The sequence below is a fragment of the Malurus melanocephalus genome, unplaced genomic scaffold (assembly GCF_030028575.1).
Source record: "Malurus melanocephalus ecotype Western Australia unplaced genomic scaffold, MMel_1.1 scaffold_467, whole genome shotgun sequence".
Classification (NCBI taxonomy): Eukaryota; Metazoa; Chordata; class Aves; order Passeriformes; family Maluridae; genus Malurus; species Malurus melanocephalus.
Genome location: NW_026623699.1, coordinates 372,486 through 395,508, shown reverse-complemented (window position 1 = coordinate 395,508; position 23,023 = coordinate 372,486). Strand labels below are relative to the sequence as shown.

At 42.7% G+C, this 23,023-nt stretch overlaps 2 protein-coding genes across 2 annotated transcripts in view; one reads left to right on the top strand and one right to left on the bottom strand.

Annotated features, from left to right (window-relative positions):
* Window positions 1-4,966, top strand: part of RARS2 (arginyl-tRNA synthetase 2, mitochondrial) — a 28,083-nt gene extending 23,117 nt beyond the window's left edge. Inside the window, exons 17-20 of the mRNA XM_057380703.1 lie at window positions 589-684; window positions 2,450-2,524; window positions 3,399-3,462; window positions 4,795-4,966. Coding sequence (XP_057236686.1) covers window positions 589-684; window positions 2,450-2,524; window positions 3,399-3,462; window positions 4,795-4,881 — 322 coding nt within the window. The 3' untranslated portion in view covers window positions 4,882-4,966. The remainder of the gene's footprint in view (window positions 1-588; window positions 685-2,449; window positions 2,525-3,398; window positions 3,463-4,794) is intronic.
* A 1,009-nt stretch (window positions 4,967-5,975) lies between these two features.
* On the bottom strand, window positions 5,976-21,894 carry SLC35A1 (solute carrier family 35 member A1). The gene is made up of 8 exons (XM_057380710.1): window positions 21,660-21,894; window positions 18,383-18,560; window positions 14,015-14,174; window positions 13,508-13,660; window positions 12,227-12,293; window positions 8,753-8,929; window positions 8,225-8,359; window positions 5,976-6,900 (listed from the first exon to the last, which is right to left on the bottom strand). Exons 1-8 carry the CDS (start codon window positions 21,886-21,888, stop codon window positions 6,770-6,772), a joined length of 1,230 nt encoding a protein of 409 aa, XP_057236693.1. The 5' UTR covers window positions 21,889-21,894; the 3' UTR covers window positions 5,976-6,769.
* Between the last annotated feature and the right edge of the window lie 1,129 nt (window positions 21,895-23,023).

The window sequence follows — 23,023 nt, the reverse complement described above, 5'->3', positions numbered from 1 at the left end:
ATTTTTAACATTGTTGTTTCCCACTGTTGATAGCTAAGATTAAAAGCAGATCCCTTCCTGTTGACTCAGGTCAAACACCTGACACATTTAATCATTTTTTAAAAAGCCTTTCAAGGAGTCCAGTTTGAACAKTTTTATCAATTTTATTGAACTGCCAAAGCAGACTTCAATATGTGTTTTCATGTAAGATTCCTACCTGGGGCAGGCCAAAGGTGCRTAGCAGCCTGGTATTCTGAGGCAATGGCAGCAGGACATGGTGTTCAGGGAGAATGTGCAAGGAAGGCTGATGCCTTTCTCTGGGTTGTTCCCCTTGTACTCCCTTATCATTGGATATTGGTGGTGCCAGGGTACCATTAGAAGGGATTGATCCTAGTGYTTTTAGCTTCTGGACCTATTGTCCATGCAGATGGACAATAGTACTATTGATACTGAATGGCCTKCACGCTTTCTGTCAGCTTGTCTGTCTCAGTGTTCCATTCAGCTTGAGCAGAAGGAGCTGTTTTCTTAAAAGCACGAATTACTGGTTCTTTTTTTCAGCATTGCTAAGAGTTTTTTATCTGACATTTGTTTTTCWTTCTTACATTTTAGTTTAGAGCAGATTCATGGGAATGCAGAGCTAGCTGATGTTAACGTGGCATGCTTGCAAGAGCCAGATGCCATCTCTGTCCTTCAGCATCTTCTCAGGTTTGTCTGGTTTTCCTTCCAAATACCAGTTCTCTTAAAACAAGTATCTGGGTATGCCAGTAACGGTTGAGAGGGCACAGACTGCATGATCATAAGAAAAAAGGGCAGTTTGAGGCAATGACTTGTCTGTTGTGCCACATGGATTCCAACAGTAACCCTCACTTGACATTTTTGTGGCTTCAGAAGCCATATGATGGAAAAAGCAGTATTTGGAACATACTGTGTACATGAGCCCCTCAATTATTTCTTGTCTTCACAAAAGTGTGCTAAGCTCTGTATAAATATTAGCTGCAGATTGACTTGTTCCCTCATGTTCAGTTTTTGTCATGTGAGAAGAGAGAGGTGAGGTAAATGGAGTATGTGCATGCACATTCAGTAGCTCAKTATCCTTCAGAAGTACAGAATGTCCTCAACTGTTACCTGTTAATAGCAGTAATGTTCTTCATTAATTCAGCCTTAAARTTGAGCAGTTGCTGCTTTCATTATTTCATAGATGTTTAATTTAACAATAAGACAACGTATTGCACAGCCTGTCATGGAGTCGGAAGTGACTGAAACTTTCAGAACTCTAGTGAAAATTCCTGTATACTGCATTGCACACTGTGCAGTGTCARCAGGTTAACTCTTTTGACCACACTAAGACCTTCCTGAGGCCATCTGTTTAAAATTAGGACTTCCCAMAGTCATGCCTGTGCAGCAGGTGGCTCCTTTGACCTGCACATGTAGGCTGTAATTGCCTCCAGAGGTCGGCCTGCAGTCCATCATKTGCTGCACACTCTCTTGAGCAACAGCAGGACCAGCCAGCTCTCAGTAACACCAGAYGTGTTTTATTTATCCAGTGCCATGGTATTTAACAGAAAACATGTGAGTTGTTTTCTGGGATTTTTTTATACTTTTTTACATGACTGCTGAGCCCTCATTATCAGAGTGCACTCCCTAGTTCTGCAGCTTGTGTTTAAGAGAGAAATATTCCTCGACAGTTCAGCTTGGATGGGCTGGCAGGGATGGGTTGGGGAGCTGGGCAGAGATCAGGAAGTCCGCTTCCTACTTTGAATTTGAAATCTCTTCAGCCCCAGAGGTGTTGGTACCTTCTTGCAGGCTGTGTAAAAGGAAAGCAAAACACATGAAGAAAAAAAATAGATCTCATGAACGTGCCTGTACTACCCAGTTTAATACTCTTACGAAGCCGACTGCACTGTGTAAGTTATGGAGGATGACCCTGCTTGAGCAGGGAGATTGRACCAGATCACCCACCGTGGTCCCTTCCASCTTGACCCATTCTGTGTGATTCTGTATTCCAGGATTTGTCTTTTTCTAATGTTGCAAGATTCCTTTTAGCTACTTAAAATTTTTAAGCTGCATTTACTGAAGGCAATGTCCTCTAAGGGACTATTTTGAATTCTTTGGTTATTTAACACATTTTTTGCTCCCAGAAACTTACAATTAGTGTTGAATGTAAAACCAGACATAATGTTCCAGGAGCAAATATAGCTCTTGTGTTCTCTTGTGTTCTCTTAGCTATTAYAGCCTGCCTCTCTGAGCTGTTTGCACGAAGAGGAGCAGAAGCAATCTCTGATAATAAGTGAGCAAGGAAGGAATAATCAGTTGTGTGCTAATGACATGGCTTAGACCTGCTTCAGAAGATTAGTTTCGCTAATTCCACAGCTGTGGTTGTGTGCTTGTTCTGACTTAAGCAAGCCTGATGAGCCTTCTGAGTACACCTTGTACCACTTCAGCACCAAACAATCCTTTTCTTCCTTCACAGGTACGACGAGGTCCTGTATAGATCTTCTCAGGATCTGCAACCCAAGCACATTGTCAGCTACCTCCTCACACTGAGGTGAGGTGTTTGCTGATACTGGCGGTGTCTCCAGTGAGGACAGGTCTTCCTGAGCTAGCTCTGCAGCCCTCACATCTGCACTGGAAAGATGCAGATTTGTGGGACAGTTTCTGTGAAGCAGGAAATACATAAAGGAGGATAGTGAATAATGTAATAAATAGTAGRGATAAAGGCTGGAGCCAGGAGCCTCCTCAGATACTAACAGCTTTTAAGAAAAAAGAATCACTTGGCTGTAACCCAGTGTCTGAACCCAAAATCATGCTAGACTCACAGTGTCTTAAAGAGCAGATTTGATCTGATAACATCCTCTCAATATCAACATTTGAGGTAGGAAACTTTATCCAAACTGCTATTAACCACTATCTCAGCCCATGAACAAAGCTTGTTATTAGGGTAAGTCACACTGTGTATTTGATTCCCATAGGGATAGGACAGCATCGTGAAGTGCTGGAGGGGGCTTGGTGGAGGAAGCTGTCGAGCCTGTGTACAGGGAAGGCTTTAACAAGTTAAGGAAAAYTGTGTAAAGAATAATGAATCTTGGGAATGATAGGGTAGGCTCTGAAGGATCTTCCCAGAGCAGTCTTGAGAATGGGGTTTTTTTGGGAGGGTGTGGAGGGGTAGGGGCCGGAGGGTGAGCATGTAGTGATTATTTTGGGTTATTTTAGGAGCATTAAGTTGTTGATGRCATGCCCTGACACCACGCAGGCTACAGAAAACCGTGCCCTCCCCTAGCCAGGTGAAGAGGCTGTTGGAAATAAGCCATTGGCATGCTGCAATTGTGGGTGGCTCTTCCAGTTCTGCTGCTTTCCGTAGCCCACAGCGCTGCTCTTGTCAAGCGCCTGCCTCCTTCTCACCACTCTGTTTTCCCTTCCAGCCACCTGGTGGCCGTGGCACACAGAACCCTTCCCGTGAAAGGCAGCGCCCCCGAGGTGGCACAGGTATGGCAGCAGGGCTGGGGGCTGGAGCCTGGAGGGTGGCCCGGGGCGGATCCATCAGGGCTTTGCCAGCTCAGCTGTGTCACTGCTTGGGGAAATTGGCACCCGCAGGCGGTGGAGCCAACAGCCAGGCTCGCCCGGGGACGGTACCACTTTAGGATGGCGGGGATTGCTGTTCATGGCTGTGTCTTCTGGAAAGGGCTGCTCTGCTTGATCCTCCCAAAACACAACGCTCCCTAAGGACAGCTGCTCCAACACCTTCTAATCACCTTTCCTTCTGAATGTTTCAAGAGTAAACATTTGGGCATTTAACTTGCTGGTTGATTTTTTGATGGTTCCCTTTAGTGGTTATGTGGGAAGATTGAGAATTAGGAATGAATTGAATCAGTCTCCTCCCTCTTGCCACCCACATATCCCAAGTTGTCGTATTGCCTTTCTAGCTAAAGCAGAGRCTGACAACTTGTTAATGTGCCATTTCAAATAAATGCACATTCTTTTTACTGATCTCCCAGGCAATGATTGACCCCCTAACTACTCAGTGAGTGATATATTAATTACACTGCCTCTATTATTTTCTTTCGTCTATTTCAGGAGGAATTACCTATTTGAATTTTGGTAGGAAATCACATTTAAGTGTTGAGCTGTGCTGTGGGGGAAAAATATTTAGTGGAATTGGTGGAGCTGCAGTCTGTATTTGAGTTTAGATGCTGTAGGCATTTGTGCCTTTGGAGATAACTATGTCAAACTTCAAGGAAAACTTCAGTTCCTTATCCTGTAAATAAAAATATTTCTAAATATCTTGCAATGTGACAGCTTTCAAGAAATAMGATTTTTTGAGTAAGCTTGATAAGAGCCCTTCCCAAACAGCCAGCTGTGTAACGGCATCGACAAGAGAGTGAAATTTTCAAAGCAGCCCATAGTTGCTTGACAGCCTGTCACCCAAGCACAGCGAGGGGAGGAGGGGAGGGGTTCCAGCAGTGTCCTCAGGCTGTACTAGCCCGTGGTGCATGAAAGATTTTTAGCTTTTAGTCATTGCTTGCTCTTCTACAGGCATGTCTGCTTACTCTGCCCTGAGGGGTAGGCTGGACCTTCCTCTCCAGCTTCCTTTGTTTGACAAAGTGTCCSTCTGTTGACAGTGCAATGGGCTGCCAGCAGCCAGTGTGAATTCTGACATCGTTGGYGTGTTTCTCAGTACTCTGGGTAGATCTGAATCCCGGTGTGAGGGCCGGGACTGCACAGGGACAGAGGCTGCACACGGTCTTYTAACTGCTGTCCCAAGAATCACATCCTATTCTGTAGCACTACCCTAAAATGACCTTTTGTCTTCTTTTCCAGGCACGGCTGTGTCTCTTCCARGCTGCACGCTCAGTTCTAGCCAATGGAATGAAACTTCTTGGCATTACACCTGTAAATCAAATGTAATGTACATATACAATGTGTCATATACAATGTGTAAATGTCACATCTCTTAGTAAAATTATTTTTTCCACAATAATATGAATCCTCTCCTGTGTGACACTGCTGCTGCAGGCTGGATACTCCATCTGTACTGGGACATTTGTGTTCTCCATCATACCAACTGCAGAAGAGCAGGTGTGGCACAGCCCTTTACAAGGGGTCGAGGTTGTCACAATCACTTTCTTCAGACATTTGGTGGCAGCAGTGTAGTTAAGACACTATTCTACCTGGTATTTCCCATGAAAGAGAACTGCTGTGTATTTTCCATGTAAATTATAACATCCTTTTCGTAAAGGAAGTGGTGTGAACTGTGCAGCCCTAAGCAAAGTTCTCCACTTCTGCGGTTGCCACTGTGTACCAAGGCCTAATGGCACAATGGCTCCAGGTGCTGTCTGTATAACAAACTGAGTTAAACCATGCAGAGACCTTTTCCTGTATGTTGTGCTACATTCCTCCTTCAGAAACTTTAGCCAAGCCCAACTGTCACCTGTCACACCCTGTTCCTCAGCCCTTCCTCTGTCCCACTGACGTGATGGTGAGCTAGAAGAACAGGAAGCGCAGTGTTCCCTCAGCACTGTRCACACAGGCAGACGTGGCAGCTGTTGCTTGGCACCCCTGAGCCTGATGGTSCTGRACAGAGGTGGAGCAGCTCCMRTGAGGTCCTGYGGGTGGCTGGAATACCCTCCACCAYGGAAGCATTGACTCCCACAAGYGACACTGGKGGCTGCYCTGATACACAGAGCAGTSTGCCAAAGGCAGAGGGGAACATCCTCTCCCACTGGATGTTCCTCACCCATTTAAGTATGTTCGTTACTGGTGTGTTTAACATGCCCCACTTGCAATAAAACCCAGCTSCTTAATTCATGTCTGAAGGAATGTGGCCAAGAGTATGAACTTGGTCACATTTCAACTCCACTCTTAATGTCAACAAGCTGCCCAAATGCATCAGGGTCACTTTTCCCTCAGAGTTAAAATTTCCGGAAGGCCTCAGAAGATGAGGAAGGAGGTTGAAATCACACAGTTGGCACTAATAAATTAAAGACCAACATGCATTAGAAAATCCTTTTGCAAGCATCACACTGTGTGCACAGAGAGGATTAAAGAGAAAAAACTCGTCACTCTGCGTTGACTCATTCATCCTTAAGCCAGAGGTAACAGGAACAAATAGAAACCTTCCCCTGTATTACACATAGAAGGTCCTTCTACCATCTACAGCAGGGATAAAAAAACATTTGAAGAGTAAAAGGAAATCCACAACTTCAGAGTCTTTCATCTGACTTCTTAAACCAAACAGCAAGGGCTATCTCTAATCACCACRCGTGAGGTGGGTGATGCTCAAAGCAGGGGTATTCCCAGTAGAGYTGTGTCATCTCATACCTATTGCCTAGAAGAGAAACTTCCTGTCATCAATCAAACTGCAACTGTCAAATATTTGAAGAGGAAATGCTGACAGTAGTCGCTTTTTTTTAATAGTTTTTTTATGAAGCTTTCAGGCATTTCTGCCCTCAAAGAGCAAGACAGTTTATCAAATACACAAAGAACCAATTTSCCTCCATTATATACATTATATACAATTGAGTGATCAGTTCCTTCATTGTGTTTTCCTTGTAAATGAGACTCTTCATTGTTGATGTGAATGAAGAATACCTTCCATAAAATACCCAGCCAGCTCCTTGGCTGCAGTGTAGCCTCAGTGGCAGCCACTGGAAACTCCACATGTAAAACAAAACTAACTTCTGCTTTTAGTCTGTCCCACTTAAACCATTCATGACTAGCTTAAGGCTAATTTTGAAAAAAAAAAAAAGTCTTTTTAAGTCTGTTTTTGTCCATTTGTCCATTTTTATGGACAACATCACACAGTAGCAAGTCTCTCTTTTGAGCTCTTAGTCTCTGAGGGCTGGATTTTTGTGGTGTCTTGTCGAGGTAATCCATACAGGTAAATAGAAATACACACCAGGAGAGCACCCAGGGAGAAGGTAACAGCTGAAAGGAGACAAAATAGTTTAAATAAACACATTCATATAAGAAGAAACCTTCAGAAAGCTGTGTAAGTTATGATGAATTCGGAATGAGAGTATTGAAGTTACCCAAAACTAAACAGGACAGCAAGCTATTGGTAAGTCACAGCATCACTTCATCCACTGCCACTGGGAACTCTTGAGTGTTTACAATCCCCACACCATCACAATTAGTCACAGCAGCAAGAATGTGCTGGTGGTGGTCATAAAAGCAAGAGTGAAGCATCTCCTGCAGTCCCAGGTGCCATCTGGACAGGCTTATATTACAATAAAATTAATGATAAAAAGCCAGTGGATGTGATAAAGTAGCCTGTGATAAYACATCTTTTTTGCCTTTCCATGTCTAGAAAGGGTTAAGAAACTCTGTTAATGAGGCTTTCACAGAAAGTTCATTAGCCCAGGTTTCATTTGTGTCAACTGCCAAGAAAATGCTGTGCCCAAGTAAGTTTTTACAATTAAGTGGGTTTTTTTCTTTTTTAATCCGTTGCTTTATGGTGCTCTTTTTCAGCCAAACACTGATTATTTTCTCCTTATGCAAACTTTGCTTGAGTTTTGTCTCACTAATACTACATCAAAAACTAGTTTTCTCACCATTTTGCCACACCATCTTTGGATTAAGGTAGGAAACTACCCACAACTAAACAGCAGGAGTCCTGGGCACAGTATCAGACACAGATTGACTGGGGAGAAAATCCTCTGTAGTTGCAGAACAGCCCAGAGCAATCTGCTGTTTCCTCTCAAAAACATTCACCACATCAGTCAGTCACAACCCCAGCTGCTCTTTGACTTTCTCACATGGTGGTGTCCACARCAGATGGGGAAGGTAAAAGTTAATGTACTAGTGGGTGTAACTTAACAGAAACGTAAAGCCCTTGAACAAAGACCTGAGGAATTAATTTGGCACTGGCTGTACTAAACCCAACAAGAAATAATAACCAATCATCAGCAGTCCCAGGTAAACAGCTGCTATCACACACTAAACTGCATCAGAAAGCGATGCATGAAAATAAAGCTGTTTAAATCAGAAAGAACCTTTCTATTTCAAGTTGTAAATGTCTCTGAAAGAAAAACGACTGATGCCTTTGAAAGCACAGTCATCAGGCACTTTGTGCACCACAACAGGGACGATGATGTGTTAGTGCACAGGAATACTGAAGACTTGAAGCTAAAACCAGAAAAACTGAGAGGGGGCATAACTGGTGGCTTTCATGTGAGCTGCATACAGCAGGCTGGGCAGGCAGGAAACATGCACAGCCATCAAATCAAATCAAAGGCAAAAAGACACTTACTTATCTGGAGGCCAAAGAGGATGACTGATGCTACAGTAGAGAGAACAATGGCYGCCGCTGCAGAAAAGCCTTTCATGATGTTATCTGTGTACTTAACAACCACAGAGGTGTAGATGCCACCTACGCTGGCAAGAACTGGGAACAGATAAGGTGTTACCATTAGCTCAGGTGCAGTAGGTTACTCTTGAAATGACGCATTTCACACCATTGGTGTGCTCCTAGTTTGGGCTACATTGTCCTAACTAGTGATTAAACGTATCTTTCAGTAGAATGGGAATTGGATGTCTAGGTGACATCCAGTAAAAATRACTCATTTAAAGATGATCTTATGGCTAATCAGTTATTTAGGCTGCTGTTTCAGCACWATTTTAAATAAGTGAATAATTTCCAAGAAAATTATACTTTTAAGTAAAACTCCTCAAAACACATAGAAAGAGAGGGCGTCARACTGAACTTGTAGTTTCCTGCAATAGTTATATCATTCTTAAAGAAGAAAATGTCAAAAGACTAAAACCACATGATACTTACAGACAACAAACCACACGTAGTATGTGTAGCCATGGAAAAACCCTTTCTCAAGGACTTGGGCTCCATCTGACATGTACACAACAAATAAATTCACCACAATTCCAGATAAGTACAGCTGAATGTTCCTCACCCAYAAGGAAGTATCTGAACTCTTTAATACCTTTTCAAAATAAACTCCTGAAAAAAAACAAAACAAAACAAAACAAACAAAAAACCAAAACCTGTGAGAAGAATGATTCACMGTTTATTGCATTTTAAAACCAGAGAACGTCCCTCTGAGTGGGACACCTCTTGGAGTAGGCAAACTCCCAAGTTCACTGTCCTTGGAWGATCACTGCTGAATGCCAGTGAGGGATCCCAGGTTGGTGCCCCACTCCTCAAGGCTCAAYCCTTGGCCTGCTGAGAAGATGAAAAGGCATCCCATGGGAGTACTTCACTGAACTCGAGGAGTATTTTTCACCCTCCACAAACTGCTTTACATCTGTGTGAGTGTGAATATGCTACAGCAATTGGGCAATGAATATTCCTCTCTTAGATTCTCCAGTACTTCAAATTAACAACTAACKTAGGCCTATAAGCAAGTTACTGYTGTCTTAYAGAATCTTTTGTTAAATTGTTTAAACCAGGCTGTTATGTGCAGTTAAAACCTTTAGGGCTAAACCACTGGTCAAGTCCAGGGCTAAATTTAGCAAAGGGATCAATTTTGATTTAATGCGAAGGTCTCCCTCAATCATTTTTATCATTAACCTTTCCCATCTTTACCCCTTTTCAATCCACAGCCTCCATGTAGATAATTTTATGTTGATTTTCAGTTTTAGATTGATTTTAGTCTCATTTTTCTTGGGGGTTAGGGGGAAAGGGGAAATCTTTATTCTTCCGTACAGAAACTGGAAGCTCCTCAGGAGCTTTGTGCTCTCAGAGCACTTGGCAGAAACCACAGCTTCAGGGGATTACAAGAGCAAATCAAAACCAAGGCCTTCTGTTCATTGAAACTACAGGTTAGTTTTGAGGAAGTGTAATTCATTTTAATCTAAGCTTTAGTTCACAATAATACCACACTGAAGAGCTTTATCTTTATGTTTTGCWTTATTGTAACTCTCCAAATACTTTTTCATTGTACTTGGGAGGCATTTGTCAGACTAAAAGACAGACATTTGGCAAGGCCATCACTACCTGCCTTTTTAACCATYGCTCACCCACCAGGACTCTGCTAARCTCTGGAATTTACTCCACATTTCAAAACAGAGACAGACAGCAGTTCACACTCTTATCAGCCACTTCCATGRCCTTCTGGAGAGAGCCCTATTGACTAGAATTTTAATGGTGATTAATGTCAACCAAGAGTCTTCATAAAATATGAGAAAAAGAACATGGAACCAATAAAGGTGACACAAAGACTTGTGTGTTAGAAGCCCTAGGCATACATTCACACCTAGTTATTCTTATTAATGAAAAATGCAATTTATATTTTAATACAGTAATAGTGAGTACTTATGGTGAATAAATGAAAGAGCAGATCTATATTTCAGGAGTTCAAATAATTATAAAACCAAGGAAATATGATATTATCTCATAAGAATATAAATTTTTGAAGTGTAAACAACAAACTAGTATTGTTAATGATTGCAGCCCTTAAAAGAACCCACAATAATTATCTTGAAGTTTCTGCCCTGAGAAGACCCACAGAGCACAGCCAGGTGTAAAGCAACGTAACAGGAATTTGGCTTGAGTATGAACCATACTTGTAAATCTTATAAACTGAGAAAACAAATCAATAAAACTATGCTTCTARATTCGTGAATACACATAAAAGTCACTCCACTAGGCAACATGAAGGAAAGAATGGGGGCTGCTTAGGAGAAATTACTCTTTAGAACTGTTTTAAGTCAAAAACGATTTGCCATTAAATTCTCTATCCAACGCTTTTATAAGCATTGTTGGGGCCACAGATACTTAAAAATTATCAAAGGACCAGCAATTTGAAGAAAAAACTTCTTTTCCATCTCTAAGTGACAAAAACACACAACTTTTTTGATTTTGCTGGAATAATAAAACACACCATAAAATATGGTCAGTCTAGAAGCTGGAGTTCTAATGCCAAAATAATTGCTTCATGTGAGCGTGGGAAGGAAAAAGAGGAAAGGAATTYGAATAGGATTTATATTTTCAACATGTAAAGCCCCAAGGGCACAAGGAGCTCTGCAGATGAAACACACTGTCCCTCCCAGCTGCCCCAGAGCTTCAGCTGTCAGCAAGGAAACCCAAGCTGCAATCCTTTTGCAGGAAAAGAAAGCCCCAAGTGTCTCAAGCTGCCTGCAGCAGCCTGTCAGTGCTCTGAATYTGCAGACCTTTGGAAGCACAGCTGTTGACCCACATTGTTGGGGAAAGCAGGAGTTTCAGGAGACTCTGAAGGCTGTATTTTGTCTTATGACTTGGGAGCATCTACTTAAATTAGGAAATTTATAACCTTCCAGGAAAAGCTGACTGAGCTCTACACAGTTTTCTTTAGTATTTCTGCTTCAAAGTGCCCATTTCACTGAAAAGACACCAAACAAGAATGACACTCTCCTGCTTTCCTCCTCTGCCCACCAGAATGTTTCCCATGACAAGTGAGMATCAATGCACAGCACAAGATTATASTTGCAGGATTTTACAGTACTAGAGGTGGGTGATAGTACCTTGTTTTTTTTACAGAGGGAGGGGGAAGAATCTTGTGTATGGCCAGGGGAATTCCCTGTGAACCAAATTTAAAATTAGGAAGTAATTTCCATTTCCTTATTCGCACCAGTTTACTTGTCCTAAAGTTTTAGGACAGTTTTTCAGCATTTTTTCTGGTGTCTTCCAGAAGCCAGAGAAAAAACTACCCTGAGGGGAGATGCTGCTTGTAGAAAATGAAAATAAACAGAACCAAAAGTCCTTCACTGAGTTTATCAGGCTTCCTGCTACTAATCTACCTCTCTGCCTTCCTCWTGCTTCGTCTGCATCCCAGTTAGGTTTTCCACCTACAAGACTATGGCAATGCGTATTTTGGGGCTGAGCTGGTGCAAGAACTGAGCAAAAAGCTCAGTTCCCCTTGTAAAAAAAATGCAAGTGATTTCATGTAAACGCCATAGGGGAGCTATTCACTGAAAAGCAAACTTTATAAAATTGATGTATATTAATTAAAAGTACATAGTGAGTCATTATGGTGCTCCCTACAGTCTTATCCACAGCATTTGAAAGACACTTTCACTTGCAAACCAGCCTTCTGTGTTGCATCATGTAAAAACAATGGTACATGCTCCCATCATTTGCTTGACAATGGGAGTAATCACATCATGAATCTGMCATAATTACTGAAAGTAGACAATAATTATGGGCAGAGGGAGTAAAATAACACAGGAAGACAGTTAACAAATGTAGAATGTTCAGTTTTAAACACTGTGAGTTCTCTAGCCCTTTAGATGCAGCCCACATACAGAAATAATACTGTACCTGCAAATCCTGAACACAATACAGCCACAGCAATTGCTCCAAACCCTAACCATGGATTCTGCTCCACCTGCAACATCAGCCATTATTTTAGAAAGGATACAACACTCCAGTAATTTACAATGATCAATTCCAGGGTGACATGGTTTAACTCCAGCTGGCAACTAAGCACCACCCAGCCCCTCACTCATTTCCCCCAGTCCCATAGTGGGGAGGAGAATCGAAAACAAAACGTAAATTTTGTGGGTTGATAATAACAGTTTAATAATTAAATCAAAATAAAATTTACTAATAAATTCCAGTAGTAAAAAAAGGAGAGAGATATAAAACCCAAAAAAAACCCAAGTGATGCACAAGACAATTGCTCACCACCTGCTGCCCAGCCCACCTCACAGCAGCAGCCCCTCCTAGCCAAATTCACTGATTTTCTATACTATGGMAATGGAATATCCATTTGGCCAGTTTGGGTCATGTCCTGGCCATGCTCTCTCAGTTTCTTGCGCCCCTCCTCACCAGCRGAGCACAAGACACTGAAAAGTCCTTGACTCAAGGTAAGCACTACTGAGGCACAACAGAAACATCAGTGTGTTACCAACATTGTTCTTACATTAAATCCAAAACACAGCACTGAACCAACTACTAGGAAGAAATTGAATTCTATCSCAGCCAAAACCAGGACACAGAGCTACTTTATTAAGTAGAACAAAATTATTAGCATTTCACTGCAGTACAACATGTACGTGCTTATCTAGGGCTGTCCTTCAGCTCGGTGTAGCCGTGTGGTGTTTCRTTTTCTGTGGGTACTCTTGCAGTGCTCACAGACACTGTCTACTTGGCTGTGGCCAGTATTCCCAGAGGCATGACCTGCCTTTCCCACTAATGCAGCTGAGCAGCAGCTCTGACTTAAGAAACACAAGACACTTGTTTCTCCCTAGAATGGGATTAGGTCAGTGCCTCTGAAGGGTGTGTTTCAATGACATACCCATACCGGGCTTGAGTTTCACTCCTCATTCCCCGTTGATTCCAAGTTCCCTGCTCTGACAATTACAATGTTACCAAGGCAAACTGCTGGAAACAATCTATTACTCAGACACTCCTAGGATGGTGCATTAGACTGATCATGACTGTGGCAATTTATACTAATTGTAGCAATCAGTTGAGTTTCCAACAAGTGAGACTGGAGCAATACTACAAGCCTGCCTGAACTCGTACACAATAAATGTGACAGCCAATGATCAATGATCATTTATTCTTCACCTGAAYAGGCAAAATATTAACTCTTACCTGTACTTTTGTAGCCTGAGCAGGCTCCCACTGAACAAGGGTAACTCCACCACACAGCATGAAGACAGAGAACCACTGCAACTTACTTAGGGTACGGTTCAGCATCAGGACTGTACATAAAGCTGTACAAGGGATCTTCAGCTGGTATGTCACCTAAGGAAGATGGGAATGTAGTATAGAGGACATCATTTTATAAACTCCAAAACCAGAAAATAAAATAAAAAATTCAACTACAGAATGACAGACTTTTATATTCACGTACAGATCCATCATCAGCAACAACAAAGTGAATTTGAAGTGACTCCAGCAGTGAGTGGCTTAGCTCAGAAAGCCAGAGCTCTGCAGCAGAGTGTATGCTCTGAACATAACAAAGCACAGTTTGGCTTTTAACACAGGCTGAAGAGATTGCTGTGTGCCAGGCAGACAGATACCGGACACGTGTGCCTCATGAACCAGGAAAGACAAATCTGTTTCCAGATCTGTTACTGACAGAAATGTATGTATTACCTGGTAGACTGCTGCATCCAAGTTGCTAAGAGCCACAAATGCCATATTATTTTGGAGAGCATATACCAGAGATGGCACACTTAATTTTAGCAATTCTTTAGGACTTCCRAATACATTTTCTTTCAAAGATGTCATCAACCTTGTCAGACTCCCAGTTTCTCTGCAAAATACAATATTAGCATAAGTGAGGGCATCAATAAACTGGTATTTTAAAACAGAAATCATATCAATGAATCCTCTGGGAGGGCTGAAAATTTGTTCTCCACAATCAGTTGTACTTTCTGCTCCTAAAAGAAACAAAAGGTTAACTGGCAAAAAACAGTGAGGTTTCCAACAAGTACAAAGCCTCAAACATGAGAGACCTTTCTGGAATCGGGAAGTTAGATGCATTAATGTGTAGCAGTAGGTCAATAATGGGTAGCAGTGGAAGCAGTTATTTACATTTCTCCTTTTTTATTGGGTATTAATGTTGTGTGTAATGTCAGATGACCAAGATTTTCCAGATGCCCTTTAAACTGGGCCTTACATCACAGCCAAAAAGGATTGTACCCTTGCACACTACTTACCTGGGAACACCTCTCATTCCACAATCACCCATGGGTTCCTGTTCTCACTGGTGCTGCGGGAGATTGCTGGACCAGCACCAGCACACATGTGAAGAGGTCTGGCGGGTGTGTGGCTCCCTGACCTGTCCCTATCTCTGCCTTTCACACCTCTCCTCCATGTAATTATAGCGTGTGAAAGAGCAGGCAATGGGGAAGAACGTGTTGCTGCTTGCTGCTGTCCCCTTTTGCGGTTTGCTACTCAGCTTTTCACAGCTGGCCTCTGCATTACTGATTCTTCCTTATCATTTGTACATCAATCTTACATTTGCTGCTTACTTGTCACTGCTGCTCCAGTCCTCTTCCCACTTCTCCCCAAGTCCCATGACCCTCCCTTCCGATCTTCTCTCGATTGCCTCTGACAAATACCAACACCCAAAATCACTCCTGCTCTCTCCCACAGGCTTCTCAACTTGCAAACTGTACTGCTCTCAAATTTAACCCTCCTTGTGCTTCTATTGCACACTTGTATGAATAAATAGCTTTAACCACCTTGCTTCAGCATATTTTCCTTTCCTGATCAAGCTCTGACTCTGTACCCCAGGTTCTTCAACTTTTCTTCTCCAAAGATTTACAGACCTCTCATGACCCTTACATCTAAGYTTCTCTCCTTCCTTGCCTTCCTCCCTGCCTGGTATGAGCATATGCTTCCTTTTCCTGCTGTTTTTCCCCTGTAAGGAGAGCAGTCTTTATACAGGCAGCTGCAAGGGATTCTTTTTGTGCTTTCCAAAAAACATACAAAAAAACCCAGACATGTCTGATCACAGGGAACAACCATGACAAGAAAATCTATGGACAAGTAGCACTTAAAGGTTTGCAGTACAAGAAAGGGGAAGAATTCATGTTACAGCCTACCATGGTTAATTGCACTAGATACACAACTGCATAAAATGTTAGGAGACATTGATATTTTAAGCAATTTATTTTTTGGGGTTTTTTTTTCTATTTCTCAATGTATTTATTATATTGTCCAGCACTGGGAGACAAGATRTACAAGAAAATTGGGTAATACCCAAACAGAGCTGGACTAAAGTGCTTCTGTCTCAAATGTCTAACAGAAAATAAAATATATTTAGCATAGACACAGTTCTATCCTGTGAAAATAAGAAGTCAAAAAATCCCACACAGCAATAACTTCTATTCATTGACACTAAAGTGAGCTGTCAAACAAGAAAATAATCTTTAAACTATACCTGCTTCTGTTCCAGACCACGCTCAGTCAATTAGCTGATCACATATTTAAAGTCAAGGCAGCAATAGTAGCTTCTGTCTACTTTGACTTCTAGAATCAAATTTCAGCAACAAAGAATAACACATCTAATACCCACCATCTTCACTTCAGTTTTTGAGAACAAGAATATGAACTATCTAATAGTTCATCTGTGCAGTAGATGTGCGTTCTGAAGCATACACTTACCAAGAATCTCWAACTGTAAGTTGAATTCAGTACATGGCCAAAAAATAATTCAAAGCAAACCTCCATGTACAGCTGATAATGCAAAATAAGGTGCCCAAAGAAGTACACTGCAAAATCAAATTAGAAAACAAAACAAATTCTAGCTTCAATTCAGCTTTCTTGATGTTGATCTAGATTTGAATTTAAAAACAAAATCAATTCTCTTTGCAGAATGCTTCAGGTTGGAAGTGACCCTAAGACCATCTTGTTCCAACCTCCCTGCCATGGGCAGGGACACCTTCCACTACACCAGGYTGCTCCAAGCCCCATCCAACCTGGTCTTGAACACTGCCAGGGATGGGGCATCCACCACAGCTCTGGGCAGCCTTTGCCAGAGATTGACCACCCTCACACTAAAGAATTTATTCCTAATATCTAATCTAAGACTACTCTATTTCACTTTAAAGCCATTTCCCCTTTCATAAATTCATTATACCCTTCATAAAACTAATTCCTAGTATGAAGAATGAGAGATACTAATAGAAATCAGTTCTGCAACAGAAACATGAATTTATTAAAAAAGCTGGAGTTAAAATTAAAGTTTGCAAAACAGGTTTGAATTCTTCATTCATCGTTGTTATGTACCAGCTAAAAATGTAGAAAATGTTATTACCAGATGGTGAACAGGACTTYAAATAAGCATGAGAAATTGAGAGAATAGTTGAGGTAACCATTATCACACCTTAAACTATCATAAGCTTTTCTTTTGAAAACCAATTCTTTGGCATTCATCCATTCAATGTGCCTTCCAAGAGACGCCTTAAGAGTAAACAGTGAAGGTATCATGCAACAATGCATAAGAAAACAAATTCTGCAGCTGGAACAATGCAAGAGTTGTACCCCAGTATCCTGTATACTGCAGTAACCAACATTGTCTCTTTCAAAAATAAAAGGTACCCACACAAATCTGCTGCATTGTACAATAAAAACAGATGGTACACTTCTGCTCTAAGCATTCTCTGCTGACTGCTGACAAAGGGAAGATGAGCTACAGAGACTTTTGGCTGTGCAGGGCTGTTCTAAAAACATCAACACGCTAAAGACTTCTTTCTGAGTTAAAAGTCATTTCATCTTTATTTATTTCAAGTAAAAAAAAAACCATTCATATATTTAATGAACCCTTGACAAAAAGAATTACCTACCCTGCTGAACTAGGCCTCTCTGGTCTACCATAACATCCTGGGTTTTAGGTGCACAAGATTTGACAAATTAAACACACAGGTGAGGTTCCCCACAGGTCCCCCAATAATGAGAAACATGGGCTGCTACAGTCTCCAGAGGGTCAGTGGGGTCCTCATGGGTCACAACAGTGAGAACACAGCACAACCACGTGTCAGCAGAGTCATTTCTGCCAGCATTTTGTGCTGACAGAGTGAGATGTCCAGGGTGCATAAAAMCAGAAATTCCCTGCTGGTCACACTTGCCTTCTCTAACACATTCCATTCAATGAGAGGTTAAAAAAAAAAAAAAGGCAGTTTGTCACAGTTGCCTTACCAAATTCAAACATTGCCTCACTTCTAAAGCAAGTAAAATGCCAATTGTACGTTAAGAGGAAAAGATCTGATGAAAATCTGAAGTACATCATATGACTCCATGATCCTCTAGATTGTAACAGCCAGCCTTCTGATGTGTCAAAAGCCGCAAAAAGATAGAGATCCTAAAAGAACAAATACTTCCACAACAGCAAGAACTGGSCTTTGAAGCAGTCCAGAATAAAGATTCTTCCAAGGAAGAATGTAGCATAGGGAAGCTGAAAGAAATGACAGCAGACTGACAGACTCCCTACTTCAGACACTCACATGTGGACTAGTTCTAGTTCTCAGCAGCAGTCTGGGATTACAGAAACTAATATTTTATGATCACAGTCTTTCAGCATTGGCTTGCAAATTAAAAGAGACAACAAAATGTCTGTCTCTAACAYTGTTTGGGAAAATTTATTAGTAGGAACATTAGAATTTTACGTAACTCAGCAGATGATGGCTCACAGCAGATTATTAAAGTCCAATTTTCATCCACACCGACATTTTAAAGACCCAAAACAYCGTGGATAATCCATGCTGACACTCTGAACTAATTTCAAAGCATAAAAAAATAGAAAATATGCAGAAAGGACACACCTGAATATTGTGCTGTATACAAAGCAGTTTCAGTTGATGAGGACTCACAAGCTCAAACCTGCTCTAAAATTATCCTTCCACAGCACAATTATCCAGCCACATTCTGAAATGTACCTGCACTTCAGCACCCAAGAACATGAGGTTAGAAGCAAKGACTGGTTTTCAAAACACTGATCATCACTCCCACACTTACTTAGCCAGGATGCCCACACTCAGGAACAATTTGATAACTTCAGCGATGCACACAGCCGTCGTGGAAAAGTAGAGCTCTGTCTCCACTGTCCTGGTGTAYCGCAGTGCCACCGTGTATGTGGCAGCAACCAGGGTCATCACCGTGAGGCAGTACAGCTTGAACAGTAAGCTGACATTTTCTGAAACAAAACAGAGGACACAACTCAGCTTGACCCTCGTTTTAATTTAAGAACAGAAACAGTGTGTTGTCCAGCTGGAGGGCTGTATCAAACACTACTGTGTCAGCATACAGTAATTACAATGTCAGGAAACACTTCCCATAAAAATTTTTTACTAAAATTTTATAGCCTTCTCAAAGCATCTTGTACAGGAACTTCAAGCATTTAAAGCAAGATGTTCTCCGGTCCTTGCAATCATCCTTCATTCTAGAAAAAACTAATCATACATTAATATTTATCTAATAACAAYAAAAAAGTCTTTCTGTGCTTTCCTGCTCTTTAGCTGACAGTAGGCACTTGCTTTGAAATGGCAGCTGATCCTCTTCATGTAAAATACTGAATTCTGACACAAAGAGCATTGGCAGACAAGCAAAAGCAAAAAGAGAGGAAAAGTTCAGTATTAGCAAAGTCTAACAAATCTTAATAAATGAGGCTGTATTTGCTTCGGCCCTATTTTCCATCAAAGTTAGTAAAAGAAGAAGGTTTTGCTCAGAATGATGATGGGACTTCACACAAATGGCTTTCTTGATAAATTCCCTGTATAAAGCTCTTCCAGTAAATTAAACCACACAAGGACTGTGGATCATCTGCATTATCCCTTCTGTCTTTTTCACTGTTATACTCCTACAACAGTAGCAATTCTTGTAACAGYTTTCCCCTGGACCAACTTCTATCCTGCAATACTTGGGAGTTAGTAYGTCCAAGGTCTCCTGGCCTGAGCCAGTTTTTCACACTGCTGCACTCCTCTAAGCCTTGAGAGTTCCATTGGGCCACATCAGTGCATTCCCACATCAGGGAATGGCTAAGCCTGCACCTGAACCAGCAACACAAACAGCGCACAACTCCAAATGGGATTTCTCTGCACAAAGGCATGACCCAACATGAGACATCAGCAAATGTGTGCCTTATACAAAACCATTTTTCAAACTGGTAGATTGTTATGTTTGGAATCTCTCTGGTGGATGTTGGTCATTCAGCAGCATGGGCCACTGTCATRTTCTGAATATCCTAAAGAAATGTGTTTTAATTGGTCTAAGTAAGGAATAGGGAATGAGATACAGGATAAGTAGTTTTGTAATTACTTTTCTCATTTAATATAGGAATGAGTTGCTGAATCCTGTGCAACCAATCCTTTGGTTCATGTTTCTTTCAAGSCAGAGATGTCTTCAATTGCATAACATTTCTGCGAGGTACAGTTAATACCTCCTGCCACTGCAATCATTTAAATTAGCTATTTCCTTATAGATAAAAATCTCACCCACGTCAGTAACCACTTTTAAAAGGTAGAGCCAATTARTTTTTGGACTAACAATGCTTCGAAGAGACTTACAAGCTGTAATCCATTTTTAAATTAAATTTGGATTGTGGGGAGGGAATCCAAGGGCATAACAACCAGGAAATATAATTAACCCCATCTGGTTTTACAAAAACATATTTTCTAATGATGTTTCAGCTCTGACAGAAATTATATTAATCTGTGTTTTGACACATGCAGATTTTAAGTCTGTGTASTACCAACTAAAGCTAAACTTAATCCTTGCCTCTATTAACTACTCTTATTAAAAATAAAAAAAAAAGGTGCCAATTTGGCACTGGTTTGGAAACTTAGGAAAACCAAATGCAGCAAGATATAATGAATCCAGTATCTAGACTAGACAGTTCCAGCATAATGTAAAAAGGTATTTGTAGTTATTTTCAGCCTGGGCATTTCTTTAGCCTGGCTCATGTCTGCATCAGTACCAGTGCAGCAAGGGCAGCAGAAGAAAAGCATAGTTGGGGCACACATAACTTTTGCTGATAAATCTGAACGGACCAGCCTAAAGAAAAGAAGAGCTGGAAAAAGATGTTTCTTTCCCAGTAAATCATAACCAGATCAAACAATTGCCAGCAAAAAGGGACCAGACAGGCCAAAAGCCTCAGGATACAAGTGCAGGCCTCCCACACATCTCCACAGTTCATCTAAGGGCTCCGCCAGGTGTCCTGGAAGGCCAAGCCTGGCATAGGGAGCACAGTCTGCTGCCTGCCAGGGAATCGGGGCGGTGGGCACCAGGCACACACTGCCGGGAGCCTCCTGCCCCTCGGTCTGCCAGGCCCCACAGAGCCACTGCCGGGAGCTGGGAACCCTGGGCAAGGCCCTCCATCCACAGAGCTSGAAGAGGGGCAGGCGGCACCTTCGGGGCTGCTTTGAGCCCTCCTGGCTYGCCCGAGGTTCTGGCTTCAGGACCGTGCGGGCCCCGGCCTGGCTGTACACAGAATCGCAGAGAAATACGAATCAATTAGGCTGGAAAAGATCTCTGGGGTCGTCGAGTCTAATCTATGACTGAACATCACCATGTCARGTAGACCGTGCCACGGATATGYCACATCCCGTCTCTCCTTAAACACCTCCAGGTTTGGAGACTCCACCACCTCCCTGGGCAGTACATTCCAGCAACWAATCAGCCTTTCTGTGAAGAAATTCCTMATATGTCCAAACTAAACACACTCCAAACAGACCCCCGGGTTCGGCGGCGTTTCCAGGGACACCTGCGGCGCCCACAGAGTGGGTGCAGGGGGTGTCCCTGTGCACCGACCACCAGCGCCCCGGGATAAGTCCCAAAGATCAGACGCCCCCAGAGGGGAACTGGAGCCGGGGGAGACGCGGCTGTGGCCGATCCTAAAAGCGGAGGCGTCCCGGGGACCCGGCGAGCCCCGAACCGGGAGCACCCGCCGCCCACACGCCGGGGAAGCAGCGGTTCCACACGGCGAGAAGAACTCCCGGTCAGCGGGAGGAGAGCGGGAGGGCGGGAAGGCAGGCGGGGAGAGCCCCTCCCCAGCGCGACCCCGCGGCCCCGCGTAGCCCCTTCCCCCCCTTCGCTCCCGCGGTGGTGGCGCCCGGCGCCGCAGCCCCCAGCAGGGAGGACAGTTCCACTTCCCCTGGTGATGGGGGGAACAGGGGGGAGTCGGCGCGCGGGTCGCATTTCTTTTAGGGGAGGCAGGTGGGAATTGTCCCCGCTCTCCGGCCGTGCCGCCCGCCGGGAGCGGCGGGACCCGCCGGGCACCCCGCGCCGCCGCCCTCACCTTTCGGAGGCGACATGGTGCTCGCCGAAGGCGCCAGGACCGCCGGGCCGGAGCCGCCCGCCGTGCCCCGCCGCTCCTCCCATCGCACCATAGAGTGCGGCGCGGCGGCCCAGAGCGCCCCGCCGCCCGCGCCCAACCATCGAGTCGAGCTCCGTCCCGCCTGGATATCCTGGAGAGCATCCTGCTCCACCCCGCCGCTCTTTGGAACTGCTTTATTGGCAGTAAACATCCAGGAATCGCACAGACGTATTTGTTATTGCGACCGACACGTTTCTGCCGCGACAAAACGGAGAGGGAGGTTACAATGGTATTCCCCAGTATTTTACAGCATTGCAGTACCTTCTCCAGTGGAAAAGAACAAAGCAGGATGAAATGAAATTTCAATCAYCAGTTTACTTTTGAATAAAATGTATTTCTGGATTCTTGAAATACCAGTTTCTTGGCAACAGCAGTAACGTAAAAGCCTGAAAGCAAATGATGAGAAAAATACAGAGATCACAGCAAGAAAAGGTGTTTAATGAAGAAGCAACAGGGTATTTTTCTCTGGAGAGAAAAAAAAGCTGCAGCTAGTAATTGCATTGATATATTAATTAATTAATCATTGGTGCCTGATCATAATTTTAAAACATGGAGGAACAGCAGAACTGGCTGCTACTGATTAGTTTATTTTCCCAACAGGGAAAATAACCTAGTCAAAAACCATTTAGCGAAGTTCTGTCCTAGTGCTCCCATTGTGCTCCTTGTTTTTTTATAAATAATGCTTTGGGGGTTTGTACCAGTTGTATAACTTTTAAAAGTGAAGCCAGATGCCTTGGAAACAAAACAAAAGGAGAATGCTATCCTGCACAATGCCACAGAAAAAAAATCACTCTGCATCTTCAGTCTTCAAGTTTGTCACATGCTTGCCTAACAATGATTCAGGAAACCATCACAATCCATACAAAAACCCAAGATTTAGAAACCTTAGCATGCCCTGTGCAATCACCTGGACATCTTGCAGATAACAGCTCATGGCACTCTTCATTGCTGTGGAAAGAATCTCTGTTTTAAAAGCACCCCCTGCTTCCATTTCAGATGTTTCATCTTAAAGCTCAAATAATTTGAGTTTTCACAAACAGAAATACTATCTGCAATTGCACTGATCAACTTAGCACATATTTCTTTGCCACAAAGATATACAGCTAAAAACTTTTTTGTGCTTTAGTTTTTCAAACACAAGGGAAACAGAACTTTCAAAAAGGTCCCATGAAGACAAGTTCCTATGGTTTGCAGCATGCTTACTATTTAGCCAACAAATACAGAAATTGTTGGAGACCTAAAAGGGTGCCAGAATCATGCAAGATTTATTCCCTCTTCTCAACTCC